This window comes from Cervus elaphus, chromosome 12, assembly GCF_910594005.1.
Source record: "Cervus elaphus chromosome 12, mCerEla1.1, whole genome shotgun sequence".
In the NCBI taxonomy this organism is placed as follows: Eukaryota; Metazoa; Chordata; class Mammalia; order Artiodactyla; family Cervidae; genus Cervus; species Cervus elaphus.
This window is the reverse complement of record NC_057826.1, coordinates 47,913,419-47,928,609: the sequence shown is the minus strand read 5'-3', so window position 1 is coordinate 47,928,609 and position 15,191 is coordinate 47,913,419. Positions and strand designations below refer to the sequence as shown.

Here is a 15,191-nt window from a genome sequence, read left to right as displayed (position 1 = left end):
TAGAAAAATATGTAATAGAAATTAATAACATTTATAACTATAAATAAAACTAATTGATTTAATTTGCTATGAAGTGGCCTTGAACTCCACTCCCACTTAATTGTGACTCCCTAGAAATTTCATATAATCTGGGGAGTCTGACAACTCTCCAGAGGTATTCTCAAAGTGAAAAACAAGTAAGCAACTTAAGAATGATTGTTACATACTTCACCACACTACACCATGCATATGCCACTAGCCAAAAAATATTTTTAAGAGGACAGTATTTACTGAAAATATAGTAATATATACAAGAAAGCTTCCCTATACAAGTAGAACAGCAACTACTGCTACTCTTAAAAACCTAAAATTCCAAGTAACACCACCACCAAAACAAATTCAACCCAGAAGTCACAGAAAACGTGACCTGAATCTGATCTGAAGCAAAATCTGAATCTTTTAAGAAAAAAAGAAATAACCTGAGATGTGATGGTGATTAAAAAAAATAGTGGACACTAAGATTAAGCAAGTTTTTTGAGGGACTTTAATTAAAATGTGAGGTTTACTAAGTAGCAGTAACACAGTACAACAACTAGTCAACTGAAAGATAACTACCATGAATACCTCAAACAATAACATGTCTATAACTGAAACCAAAGCAATTCAGGATATGCTTTCAAATTTTTTTAAAATTTACTTTCATTTGGTAGCTAATTAAAACTTTCATAAAACACTGCAACCACTAACCAACCTAGGACTAAGCCTTCACTTTGAAAATTACCAGAATTTTCAAGGTATAATGAGTACCAGGCACACCTCTTCCCTACTCCCAGTCCTTATGACAATCACATACCTTTCAACACTCCCAATTGAGAACCACTGAGCTAGATCCATTCCAGAGCAAATATTCTATGAGAATTTTACTTAATACTTAATTAGCATTTATTTTTAACAAAATACTCAGAAAACCTATAGTAAATGATATAGATATTATTATAACCATAAGCAGTAAATCTGAAGCATTACCACATCGAAGACACAGTCTGATGACGCTGCTCTAGGACTTTTCCTAATCAAAACAGTGTCGCAAATACTCATGTGTGCCATGGTGTGGTTCTGAGATTATACACATCAGGGAAAACTGTCAGGTTTACAAAAGTTCCTTAATAAAAAAGTATAATGCTTTTGTTCTCCAGTAACCAAGCAGCTACAGCCTTTGTCACCCACCCCAGTAAAAGCAGAACTCAGAATATCCTCAGAATTCAGACTCACTTGTTGAGAATCAGACACAAACAACAGGAAGATTCAAGGAAGAATCATTTAACTGATCTATGCCACTGATCCATTATGAAATTGTGCCGATCACTGAAGATTACTACTGATCACAGAGCATACATACACAAGTGACGATGAACAAATGAACTGGGTAAATAAATAAAAATAAAGGTGATCATCTTTACGTAAGTCAGTGGAGATATCATTTAGCAAGGTTGCAGAGTTAAGCCAACCTTGTGGCCTGATGAAAATATTCACTAAGGACCAGATGACTTAGAAAAAAATATCAGTGAGATATGAGTCAATGGCATTGCTGGTCAATCTTTTGCTAAATAACCCATGAAAAGTGAAAGTGAAAGTGTTTGTTGCTCAGCAGTGTCCAACTCTGAGAACCCATGGACTGTAGCCTTCCAGGCTCCTCTGTCCATGGGATTCTCAAAGGCAAGAATACTGGAATGGGTTGCCATGCCCTCCCCCAGGGGATCTTCCTGACCCAGAGATACAAAGCAAATACAAAAGAAATTCACTGAAAGCGGAATACCATGCAAAAGACTGAAAATTCCAAGTGTGACTCCGTGGATTGTACTGTCCAGGGAATTCTCCAGGCCAGAATACTGGAATGAGTAGCCTTTCCCTTCTCCAGGGGATCTTTCCAACCCAGGGATGGAACCCAGATCTCCCATATTGCAGGAGGATTCTTTACCAGCTGAGCCACAAGCGAAGCCCAAAGAATCCTTTAAATAAACACAAAAGTCACTGATGGATTAGAACCTAAATGAATTAAGAGTCAGTTAATAATTGAAGAGAAAATTAACAAGGTTCAAATGTGAAGTAAAAGACATTTCTGTATTACCATTAATTTTTTCTGAAGAAAAAAAATACACTAAAAACTTCAACAATTAATTCTTTGCTCACTTAAAATATAGTGGACAATATACATTTTGCTTTATTAATATTACTTTCTAATTGAAGTTTTTGTTTTCAAAATAAAGCCCTAATATTTTTCCCTCTATCTTCTGAAATCTTGGCACCTCTTTTCAGCAATTATTTATTTCTCTTATATACATCACTCCAGGACTAATCACTCATAGATAAAAGGGACCTAGGTCTACAGAGGAGTACCCTTGAAACTCTGAAACCTTTTTCAATGTCAGGTACTAGTTTGGTCTCTCCTAGACTGGGCAAAAAGGATACCATCAGCTCATCTCAGGTTACAGGAATGGTTTCAGAAAGAACTGCTATCAAGTCATTTTAACTATGAAAAGAGGCTGCTTTTCAGAGCGAGGATGCAGGGCAGGGGCATGGAAAGAAATTATTTCTGGAAAAGAGTAGTTACAAATAAAGTGCATGCATGCACTGAAATAAAACATCCCCAAACCACTAAGGATAAGGTAACCTGCAACAGGGCTTCCCTGGTGACTCAGACAGTGAAGAATCTGCCTGCAAGGCAGGAGACCTGGGTTCAATCCCTGGGTCGGGAAGATCCTCTGGAGAAAGGAACGGCTACCCACTGCAGCAGTGCTCAGTCATGTCCAGCTCTTTGTGACCCCATGGACTGTAGTCCACTAGGCTCCTATGTCCGTCAGATTTTCCAGGCAAAGATATTGGAGTGGGTTACCATTTCCTTTTCCAGGGGATCTTCCCAACCCAGGAATTGAACCCACATCTACTGCATTATCAGAAATGGCAACCCATTCCAGTATTCTTGCCAGGATAATCACATGGACAGAGGAGGCTGGCAGGCTACAGTCCATGCGGTCGAAGAGTCAGACACAACTGTGCATGCATGCACACCCACCTCTAACACAAGCTACAGGTATGTCCCAGAGTGTGCTCCATGGAAAACAAGTTCCCCACAGGGTAATGATGCTTTTTTATTTTAAAAGACTTCTGTGCATCATCTGAATCTGGAATATGATGGGCTGAACATAAATAAGCTACCCCGGTTTTCCCCAGTGTCTTTAATATTTCAAACTACAATCTGAATCTCTAAGAGGGGACATGTGATATATTGCTTCCCAAAGTTATGTCACTATGGAACTTTTCTTCATTATTACCTCTCAAAAGCTGTGTCTCCATACTTTAAGAAAATATTGAGCTAGTAAAACCCTGAAGGCATTACATAGAAAGAACCAATACTTTATATGCCTAATGTGCCTAGTGGAAGTCAGAGGACATGGGTTTTATTTTGCCATTTACTGACTCTATGTCCTCAGGAAAAAAAACAATTTTCTTGCACCTTAGTTTTATCATTTGCACAAAACCAATTATAATTCTAGTTGTAGCCTTTTCCAGGGTTGAATAAAAGATATTACATAAGTTATAGAAATAATAAAATTCTAGAGCTACAGAAACTTTTTAGACTATCCAGCAAAACTTTATCTGAAAGATAAAGGTTATTTTTCAAGATCTGAATTACAATCCAGATCTTTTAACTCTCAGCCCTATAGTTTTTCTATACTACCATATGTTGTTTCCAGTTTTTAAGAGATAAAAATACTAACCAAACATCTCTAGAGGCTAAACAGGCCTCAGAAAGGAACACAAAAGGTGTCAGAAAAAAGAAAAACAGAGGGTATTATCTTAAGTTTACCACTGACAACACATGTGCATTAAGCTTTAATAGACATGGGGGATAGACAGGTAAGAGCAGTTAACAATAACTTGGAAACCTAAGGGAGGCAATTCTATAAAGTAATTTGTCTCTATGTCCAATTAATAAAACAGTCCTACCATCACCAAAAATACATCTAATCAACAATAGGTAAAGGGAAGCAAACATTACTGAAATCAATGAAGGGCCCAAGGGTAGAAAAACGGACCAAAGTTGGAAGAGGCTAGAAGTAAATAAGACAATTTGGTGATACTACTGCAATTCACTGCTCTGCAGTTTTTACTATAATACAGAAATGCTTGATGCTAATTACTTAGTGATATGCCAAAAGGATGTACTTATTTCACTTGAAACATAAGAAAGAAACACTTTTCCATATTGACAAATCAACAGGATAATTCTGGAATTCATTAAAAAGAAACACTAACTGATCCAACATAATAGCTTTCCTTCCTGTGTAAAATGCTTCAAAATATCTAAATGAATATAGAAGTGCATGTTTCTATGGCAAATTGTTCATTATTGAATCATTATCAACCCTTGTTAGAAAAAATTTCTCATTTTTGCAATGTACAAAATCATTAAAGTGTTTGAGAGCTCCATCATGAAAGATAGTAGCACTTTACAATCCACTATTTCTTCAGGCAAATGTGCTTATTATGGCTGAACATAATACGAAAAACAACATTCCCTAGATGTACAATTTCACTGCCCCCACCCCCACTTAAATGGTGTTTTTACATGTTGACAGCAATGATGAAATATGTTACTGCTTTCTAGTTAGTTGTAACTGTTTCTCAGCACTCATCATTCACAGAATCACTCTGAAGGTTTTACCTATTATGATGATTAGGTATCAACAGTTCTAAATGCTGCTAATACTGTCATGTACATCTCAGTCCTGCTTTAATACTGCAGATTTTCAGCCTGAAAACTCCCCTAAAATTATCAAATGGCTAACAAAGTGAATCTATCCACTGTAACTCTACCGAGTGAGACAGACCCACCTTCTAGGGTATTAGTTCAGTTCAACTCACACCAAGTGGGATTATTTGCTGCCGTTTGGAGCTGTTCCGCAATTTAAAGGACATTCATTTCCCAAAGCTAGCTATTGTCATGCAGATTGCTTAGACTCAACAGTTAGATATCGCATTTGATCATTTTTACTAAAAATAAAAGAAAGGAAGTGTAGTAAATCAGATATTGCCTAGCTCACTGCAATTCTTTTGAACCTATCTGTCTAATCTTTTCAAGGTCATTCCCCCTTTCTTAAAAGTAAATTAACATTTTTAAGATTAGATAGTTAAAACGTACAATGAAAATGTACCCTCACAATTTTAAGTCACCTTTGCTCAAAGCTACACTAACGATGCAATTCTTCTAGAGTCAGCTCTGTAAGCTAAAAACGAAAGTAAGAACATTAATATAAAATATAAAAAAGGGCAATTTCTGAGTTTTCACAATTCAGTTATACACTTAATTAAGAAAGCTTAGTGCAATGTAAAATTACAAATACACTGCCTATAGTTTGGTCTACCACCCTTACTATAAATTAAACACTACCTGGGGAAAAGATATACTACAAAAGGAAACTATTTGGAGTATTACATCTATTTTACTTTGATAGCAAGTTCAATAAAAAATTTAAAGATAGATTAGAAAGTTTTCCTTAGCCTAATGCAAGGATAATTATTTTGTTCTATATTTAATTCTGATTTTTACCTAGATGATAATATATTTAATACCAGGATTCTCAGTTTCATCTAAGGTTGAAACAAACTGTCATTCTAAATACAATTTTTATCACTGATTTTAGTCTTGTGTCATACTCAATGACTCTGGCTTTAAAATGGTAACTGCCTTAGGCAAAATCCACATCAGAATCTGTCTCCACCATACTTTATGGAGGATAAGGGAAATAAACAAAGACTGTGCAAAATAAAACCATTTATAAAGAAATTGCCGACCACCAGGATTTTGGATTTGGGTAATCCACTTAGATTACCATGGCTATGTCTTAAAAGGACAATTCTAAGATCACAATATAGGTCATGTCCTTAAGAAATAGAATAAGTAATGAAATCAATGTCAATTACACAAAACTTCCATATTAACATGACGCCACTGACAACCAGTAAGACAGATTAAATAAAGCTTCTGTAATGTGCTTAGCCCCAGCATAAACAAGATGGAAAAAATAATGTCGTAAAACAGATTCTTTTGAATCAGGTTCTGCAGAAAGGTAAAAGTATCACTTAAAAAAAGAGTGGCATCCAAACTCAGGGGAAAAAATTGAGGGCTTCTCATTTCAGACTGAATAGTTATAAACTTTGATACAAGAAAGAGAGAGCGGAGGGAGTGAGAGGAAGGGAGGGCAGGTTTGCAGGGAGTAGAGGGAAATACAGAGAATGGTTAACCTTAAAGGTTATGCCAAAAATAATCAGTTTTAGGCGGTGAGTAATGTTCAAAATGCAAACTTACTACAGAAAAAATTTTTTAAATCCCCAATATGAACCAAAGTGCTTAAAACAAATGCTGCAATATTTAAATGTACTATTAAGTTTTTATCAAACTGTCTAAAGAAATACTGTCCAACATGAATAAAATTTGCCTAAAATCACTGCTCTGTCATATTTTTATTTACCACATACATATAACTGTTAAGACAAATAGTAAATTAAAAACAAATGTCTTTGAAATGCTTCTCTGCCCAGAAGGTAGAAAACATATAAAGCCTGGTGTCACAGACATTGCCAACACTGACAGTTAAAACGCTGCTGCTCCCTTTATTGATAGCAATGACAATAAAGCTCTAAGAGAAGGACTCACATTTCTGAACGCTTGCCCCCCAAACTTGACTGAACAAACAAAGCCCAGATGCTCCTAGAAACTGAGGAAGTTTCTTTTAGATACTTATGTATCTTTCCTGGACAAGGAGATAAAAAAATGTCTCTGATCCAAGAGGCTTTATGAAGACTACTTGCAGAGAATTACCAACTTACCCATTAGATTTGAGTTCATGAAAGGTGTTGGGGACAAGCCTTCGTGGGCCCCTAAACGACTGTCATTCAAGTGATCACTGTAATGAGGGCTGTCTGTAAAACCCTAGAGGGAAAAAAAAAAAAAAAAAAAAAGACCGGAGTATTAAAAAGATTATTTGGCAGTCCTGCTAATTGAGCATAATGACACTCATCTAATTAATATACAGACTTACAAATGGTCATTCCTAACCGAGTTTCTGGTTCATTACTTGAAAAACTAAACGGAAGTGCTGCTTTTATTCTTTTTAAGATTTTAAAGTCAAAAAGTTTCTTTATACATTTTAAAGAAAATTAGCCCTATGATCTCTTTATATCCCCAAAAGTAAAATTCTAAATGGACGAACTAAGAACGTATACTTATGAGTTATAATAAACTTAAAAACATTTATCCTCCTTTCTCTGCCTCCATACCCTATCAATAAAGGGTTGGGCAATTATAAGATTTACTTAAGATGTTAAAAGTAATCGAAAATCAATATACTAGAAATGAATCCTTTCCTAAATGGCAAAGAAATATTTAGTAAAAGAAGACCTGCTCATATTCCTTTTAATACTAGTATAATAACTACATATACTGAGCCATGCATACTCTTATACAAACTGAGACACGTAAAATAGAAAACACAAAGATAGTTAATTTAAATTCTTAAGAATCTAAAAAATGAAACTGCAAACACCATGAAAACAATAAAGTTAGTGCTATTATTTCACAATGGTTGTTACTAAATTTATCCTAATAACTTAAAACATGCTTTTTAAAAGCAAAGGAGCCTAAAAGATACCAAAGTTTACAAATAAAGTAAGTGTTACAAAAGCTCAGTGGATTAAATAACTGTTCTGGTTCTCAGATTCTTATACATACTAAGTACAGCATCACCTCCAAAATCATACTTTCTATAGAGGTTTTGAACCCTACTTAAAGTGTAGGTGGTACCTATCCTACCCTTTTGTCAACTTAAAGTGATTTTAGTAAAGATAAGAAAATCTTACAAGAGGCCCAAACAAGAACAAAAACTCACTGCCTTGGCTCACAGAAGCCACCCAGAATCCCCTGGGACTATAAAATCATCAATCACTGAACATTTATCATTACCCAGACTGCAGGCTAACATTTAAGAAGACATTAATGGGGCTGAAACAGGCCTCACTATCTTTGCAGGGATGCTGTCAGTTCAACCAAAGGGCTAGGAATTGAGGGTTAAATAACTGTCAAATCATTACAATTGCTTATGGATGCATGTCACAACTCCTTCTGCTATTCTGTTTAAAACTAACCTGCTGGGAGTGCTAACTCCCAAATGAATCTTTGTTTCATTTTTATCTACTTTAGAATCACTGATACACATGTGACAGACATTCAAAAAGAATACTGGTGACATTTACAACTTGGTTATGACTACAAAGGTGTCCTCTGGTAACCACAACCAGAGTCCTGTCTGTCATAGTCACATGCAGCAGGAGCTACATACAAAACAGAACGGCTCCAGGCTAAGGCCACTCCTTGGAGTTTACTTCTGTTGCTTAAAATTAAACACTCTTGAAGTGCTAAGTGACATCCTACTACCTCACATTTATCTCAGCGTTTTCCTCTGCCACTCCCTCCCACTGTCATTCTTAGGTATAGAGTCAAATAAGACAATGAAGCTTACAAAAAACTCACTGAAATATTGCTTATCATCATTAAATAACTATTACTCTTGAAAAATGCCAAAAGAAATGCACTTGTAGGTCATCCATGCTGCTCACACTTCATTTCAACGTTAAAGGATACTAAAAGATTAATTTTGTATATTCTCAGTTTTCATTCTTGAAGCATAATAAAAAGAACTTTTCCCCTTCTTGACTATAAAAATAAAAACATTTAAAAATTTTAAAACTCTAAAGTACAAGGATATAAATAATCTAAGTTTCAGGGTATCATCAAATGACTGTATACACATTAACTTTATACATCACATATAATGCAGTTAAGCAAAGACCCTAAGCCCCTATTAATATATGTTCAGAAAACACAATACTTATTTTTCTATCAACCATAAACAAATAACAGTAAGTACTATCTATTATCCAAGTGCACCCACATATAGCAGGGAACAGTACAGAAGTTACACAAGATTATATCTTAGCCCACTAATAAAATCTGAGATTGTCATATTATACCCACAGAGGATCTATAAACCTGTGTCATCACATACAAACAAGATTTGAATATGGGCCCTCAGTATCTGCTTACTCATAAACATACACTATTAACCATAGTGTTAATAGTGTAAATAGTGAAATTTGATGTAAGTCATTTCAAATTTCAGTAAGTCATAATTTCATTCATATAAGATAAAAATTTGATAGAAATTTGAGTATTCTTTTTTAACACCTCAAAGGTTCATCTTAGTGCATAGAATTTTTGAAAAGCCACAGCCTACAAGAAAGGAATCTTCATCTGTAGATGCAAAGTGATGATGCAAGATGGAACAATGGAACTGGACTTTAAATGTTTGTCAGTTTTAGATCTATGTATGCCAAGTGATAGCCACTCAGTTGTGTTAGACTCTGCAACCTCGTGGACTACAGCCTGCCAGGCTCCTCTGTCCATGGAATTCTGGAGGCAAGAACACTAGAGTGGGTTGCCATTTCCTCCTCCAGGAATGTATGCCAGAACCTTACTTAAAAAACTGGGACTAGCTACTGTTTGAGACTATTCTTATCATTGCTTCCTCATAGTGGAAGTGATACCCATCCAGAAAATAACTTTTAGGGAACCAGGATGAAAAGTTACAATTTACAAACACTTAAATAAGATCAGTTCCAGAAAATGAACATAGGTATTTCTCAGTCAGCATGTTAACTGTGTCAACTAGCTGGGTAATACCTATAACAGTGCTTTGCCAACCTCAATGTCCATATCCACCGACTAGTTCAGTTCATTTCAGTCGCTCAGCTGTGTCCAACTCTTTGCAACCCGATGGACTGCAGCACACCAGGCTTCCTTGTCCATTGCCAACTCTTGGAGCTTGCTCAACCTCATGTCCATAGAGTTGGTGATGCCATCCAACCATTTCATCCTCCGTCAGCCCCTTCTCCTCTTGCCTTCAATCTTTTCCAGCATCAGGGTTTTTTCCAATGAGTCAATTCTTCACATCAGGTGGCCAAAGTATTCGAGTTTCAGCTTCAGCATCAGTCCTTCCAATGAATATTCAGAACTGATTTCCTTTAGGATGGACTGGCTGAATCCCCTTGCAGTCCAAGGGACTCTCAAGAGTTCTCCAACACCACAGTTCAAAAGCATCAGTTCTTCAGTGCTCAGCTTTCTTTATGGTCCAACTCTTACATGCATACATGACTACTGGAAAAATCATAGCTTTGACTAGATGGACCTTTGTCGGCAAAGTAATGTCTCTGCTTTTTAATATACTGTCTAGGCTTGTCATAGTTTTTCTTCCAAGGAGCAAGTGTCTTTTTAATTTCATGGCTACAGTCACCATCTGCAGTGATTCTGGAGCCCAAGAAAATAAAGTCTGTCACTGCTTCCACTGTTTCTGCCACTATCTGCCATGAAGTGATGGGACCAGATGCCATGATCTTCTTTTTTTGAATGTTGAGTTTTAAGCCAATTTTTCACTCTTCCAATTTGATTCTGCATTTATAACCAATTGGTGATGGTTATGCTTACTTATCCATGCACCACACTTCTAGCAGCAAAAATCTAGACAATCTAGAAATAAAGATCTTTATCATATATAGAAAGGAAAAATTCAAGTCTACAAAGGTGATAGCTGAGTTCCCCCCACCCTAACCCCACCAATCAGAACTACATTAAAACACGGTAAGTTTCCAGGTAAGTAAAAATTAGGGGGAAATATCAAAGTTAACTACCACACAAACTACCTACTAACTACTACTACTTAGTACCACTTAGTACCTACTAAGTACTAACTACTGCTCAAACTACTGCACAATTGCATTCATCTCACACGCTAGTAAAGTAATGCTCAAAATTCTCCAAGCTAGGCTTCAGCAATACATGAACTGTGAACTTCCAAATTTTCACGCTGGTTTTAGAAAAGGCAGAGGAACCAGAGACCAAATTGCCAACATCCGTTGAATCATCGAAAAAGCAAGAGAGTTCCAGAAAAACATCTATTTCTGCTTTATTGACTATGCCAACACCTTTGACTGTGTGGATCATAACAAACTGTGGACAATTCTGAAAGAGATGGGAATACCAGACCACCTGATCTGCCTCTTGAGAAACCTGTATGCAGGTCAGGAAGCAACAGTTAGAACTGGACATGGAACAACAGACTGGTTCCAAATAGGAAAAGGAGTACGTCAAGCCTGTATATTGTCACCCTGCTTATTTATCTTATATGCAGAGTACATCATGAGAGATGCTGGGCTGGAAGAAGCACAAGCTGGAATCAGGATTGCCAGGAGAAATATCAATAACCTCAGATATGTAGATGACACCACCCTTATGGCAGAAAGTGAAGAGGAATTAAAAAGCCTCTTGAAGAAAGTGAAAGAGGAGAGTGAAAAAGTTGGCTTAAAGCTCAACATTCAGAAAACTAAGATCATGGCATCTGGTCCCATCACTTCATAGGAAATAGATGGGGAAACAGTGGAAACAGTGGCTGACTTTATTTTTTGGGGCTCCAAAATCACTGCAGATGGTGATTGTAGCCATGAAATTAAAAGATGCTTACTCCTTGGAAGGAAAGTTATGACGAACCTAGATAGCATATTAAAAAGCAGAGATATTACTTTGCCAACAAAAGCCCGCCTAGTCAAGGCTATGGGTTTTCCAGTGGTCATGTATGGATGTGAGAGTTGGACTGTAAAGAAAGCTGAGCGCTGAAAAATTGATGCTTTTGAACTGTGGTGTTGGAGAAGACTCTTGAGAGTCCCTTGGACTGCAAGGAGATCCAGCCAGTCCCTCCTAAAGGAGATCAGTCCTGGGTGTTCATTGGAAAGACTGATGGTGAAGCTGAAACTCCAATATTTTGGCCACCTGATGTGAAGAGTTGACTCATTGGAAAAGACCCTGATCCTGGGAGGGATTGGGGGCAGAAGGAGAAGCGGACGGCAGAGGATGAGATGGCTGGATGGCATCACCGACTTGATGGACATGAGTTTGAGTAAACTCTGGGAGTTGGTGATGGACAGGGAGGCCTGGCGTGCTGCAATTCATGGGGTCGCAAAGATTCGGACACGACTGGGCGACTGAACTGACTGATCAAAGTTAACATAAAAATCTAAAGCAATTAGAGTAGCATAATATTTTTATACATGTAGTTAAGTACTCATCCATTTAGTTTTCAGTAGAAGACAGATGTCAAATTGAGCTTTAATGAAAGAAATGAGCTGGTTGACCAAGAGTTTAAACAGCAGACCCCTTAAGTACCACATATAGTTAAGCAAAAAGCATGGATGTCTATTAGGAGGAAGGGCAAAAGGTATAATGCTGAATGGAGTTGATAGAAAAGCAAGGAAGGAAGTAGAAGAGCCAGAATATCAAAGGGCAGGAGAAAATGAGCAGAAAGTGATTCCCCAGTGGGAAAGGAAAGGTTGGAGTAACAAGAAAGGAACAAAAGCCAAACAAGGAACTGTTAAAATGGAGTCCAGGGAGATCAGTCAAGTGGTACTGAACAATGAATGCTTTTTCAATTTCGGAATATAAAGTAAACCAGTAAGATCATTAAATACAGAACTTTCATGATGCAAATTTTTAACTGACAGAGCATCACTGTGGTAATAAAAGAGGGCCATACCTGATCACCTGGAGCTCCTAATTATGATCCTAAATTCTGGGAAATGGTTTTACCATGAAAACAAATAATAATCTCATTAATAAAAATGAGATTTTCATACATCAGATGATAAACACTACATTATGGAGGACCAAGCAGAACTATCAGATTCATCTATCATAGTAGCTCTTTAGCCAAAGTATGCTACTAACCACAAAAATATTTCCCAACACACCCTTAAAAAACTGTTTCTGCCTTACAATAAAAATGGAAAGCACTCAAAAGATAAATCACTGATAAAATCGATTGATACAGTTTACAAAAACTGTTCATTCTGTATTTAATATCTAAATACATTTTCAATTTTTAAATATTCCCATCTATGAATGCATAACACTTCATAAAAGGATTAATATTATGAAGTATATCCTACAAAATATTCCACACTTTTCTCTATGTTCATTTTATGGTACAGAACTCAGAAACTTTAATCCTTGCCACAATACGACAACAATCAATTAAAGCTGCTATCCTTTTTAAACTAATTTAAACAGCACATAAACAAACCAATCTTTTGTTCTATCAGAAACAAAACAGGGCTTCCCTGCTGACTCAGTAGTGAAGAATGCACCGGCTAATGCAGCAGACATGGGTTCAACCCCCAATCCGGGAAGATCCCACATGCCACAGAGCAAAGTAAGCCCATGTGCCACAACTATTGAGCCTGTGCTCTAGAGCCCAGGAGCTACAACTACTGAGCCCATGCGCCACCACTACTGAAGCCCATGAACCCCAGAGCCTATGCTCTGCAACAAGAGAAGCTACCACAGTAAGAAGTCCAAGCATCACAACTAGAGTAGGCCCTGCATGCCACAACTAGAGAAAAGCCCATACAGCAACAAAGACCCAGCACAGCCATAAATAAATGAACAAAATAATTAAAAAACAAAGCAGCTAGTGCTATTTACACAATACTGATCTCCTCTCCTCTGTCTCCTCAAAAATACAAGAACTTTTTTTGCTGCCTAATGTTTTAAATAGCTCTTTTAAAAATTTTATTTCACTCAACCAGTAAATATGGCATATTCACCAGAGAACTCTCCCAAGAAAGGTTTTTTCTAAACCATGTGGCTATTTCTTTGTATGAAAACCACTGTCTAATTCCCTTTTAAAATATTATTTTCAATAGATAAAAAGGGATGGGGAGAAAGGTTCTTTCAATAAAGACTGACTTTCTCAGAAAAGCTTTTCCTGACCCCAACCAAACTGGACGAACTCATTTTCGGCTCCCAAAGCGGCAAGCATTTCCATCATATCACTGCTTACACTTAATGAATTTATCTATTTAATCATCCATTTAAATTATACCATAAATATGGTATAATTGCACAGTATAGGTATAGTGGATAAACATGGAATTCTTGGAGCCAGACTAACAGGCCTGCATTTCATCTTTGCCACATACCAGCTGTGTGACTTGAAACAAAGTAACATTTCTTGCCTCAGCTTCTTTATCTGTAAAATAGGGATAATAATAATATATTTATCTCACAGGTTATTATAAGGATTAAATGAGTTTTTCTATGTGCAACACAATATATGCTGGCCACTGTTATCACCATCTCAGTTAGAGACGGTTATGTCCCGCAGATTCTGACAGGGCAGGCACCACGTCTCCTTTTCTCACAATTACGCCCCAGCACAATGTCTGTCACATACACAGCAAGTGCTCAATAATGACAGGTGGATGGGAGGGTTCAGTTGCTAAATCTTTAAAATGCTGCACGGCTTTAGATATCATAAAGGTTCAATTAGTTTTTCCATAGAACACCCAATAACTAGCAGAAAGAAAGTTGAAAAGGTGCTAGCTTATCTAACTGGACTGAACAAATAACCACAGATTTTTGGTATTCAAAGAGCCACAAGATTTCATACCAAGTATTGAAATCCTATAGCTCTAAGTGGCCAAAACTGGTATAGTCAGCCAAAAGTCATAAGACACCAGAGAAAGCTCAGGATGAGGTGATATAAATGAGTGGTCACACTCCAAAGAAATGTAAAAACAAAAATAAAAATAAGAAATAACATATGAAATATAAAAGAGAAAAAAAGTGTACTTATTGTATTTCTTGACTTACTCCTATGACAGACAAGGAAATAAATGTTTATGTATATAAAGTTATAGTTTTTAAACAAATCCTTTAAAGTGTCTCTTTCAGTTAAATGTATCTATGAAAAACACAAGTGAGTTGATCTGATCACAACAGTTTGTTACCTGAAAGTAGGAACTGTTTCTATATCACTTATTATCCTATCACTAGTGACAGGGACATTAACAAACACGTAGTATGTGACTAATGAAATCTGTTCATTTAATCAATGAAGGAAAAATGAACAATGCTCTCAGTTAATCAATCAGATCTACCTCTGAAAAAGCTACCTAATAATCAATACATTAAGGTTCTGCTATTCTTAAATAAATCAGGTGTTAATAATAAAATTTCTTGATAGATTTGGGTTTTGTCATCCAGATCC

At 36.5% G+C, this 15,191-nt stretch overlaps 1 protein-coding gene across 8 annotated transcripts in view; it reads right to left on the bottom strand.

Annotated features, from left to right (window-relative positions):
- The window catches only part of TCF12 (transcription factor 12), a 391,020-nt gene that overhangs the window by 187,137 nt on the left and 188,692 nt on the right, over positions 1 to 15,191 (bottom strand). For all 8 annotated transcript variants that reach the window (XM_043921192.1, XM_043921189.1, XM_043921191.1 and 5 more), the window contains one exon: positions 6,871 to 6,973. In XM_043921192.1, coding sequence (XP_043777127.1) covers positions 6,871 to 6,973 — 103 coding nt within the window. The remainder of the gene's footprint in view (positions 1 to 6,870; positions 6,974 to 15,191) is intronic.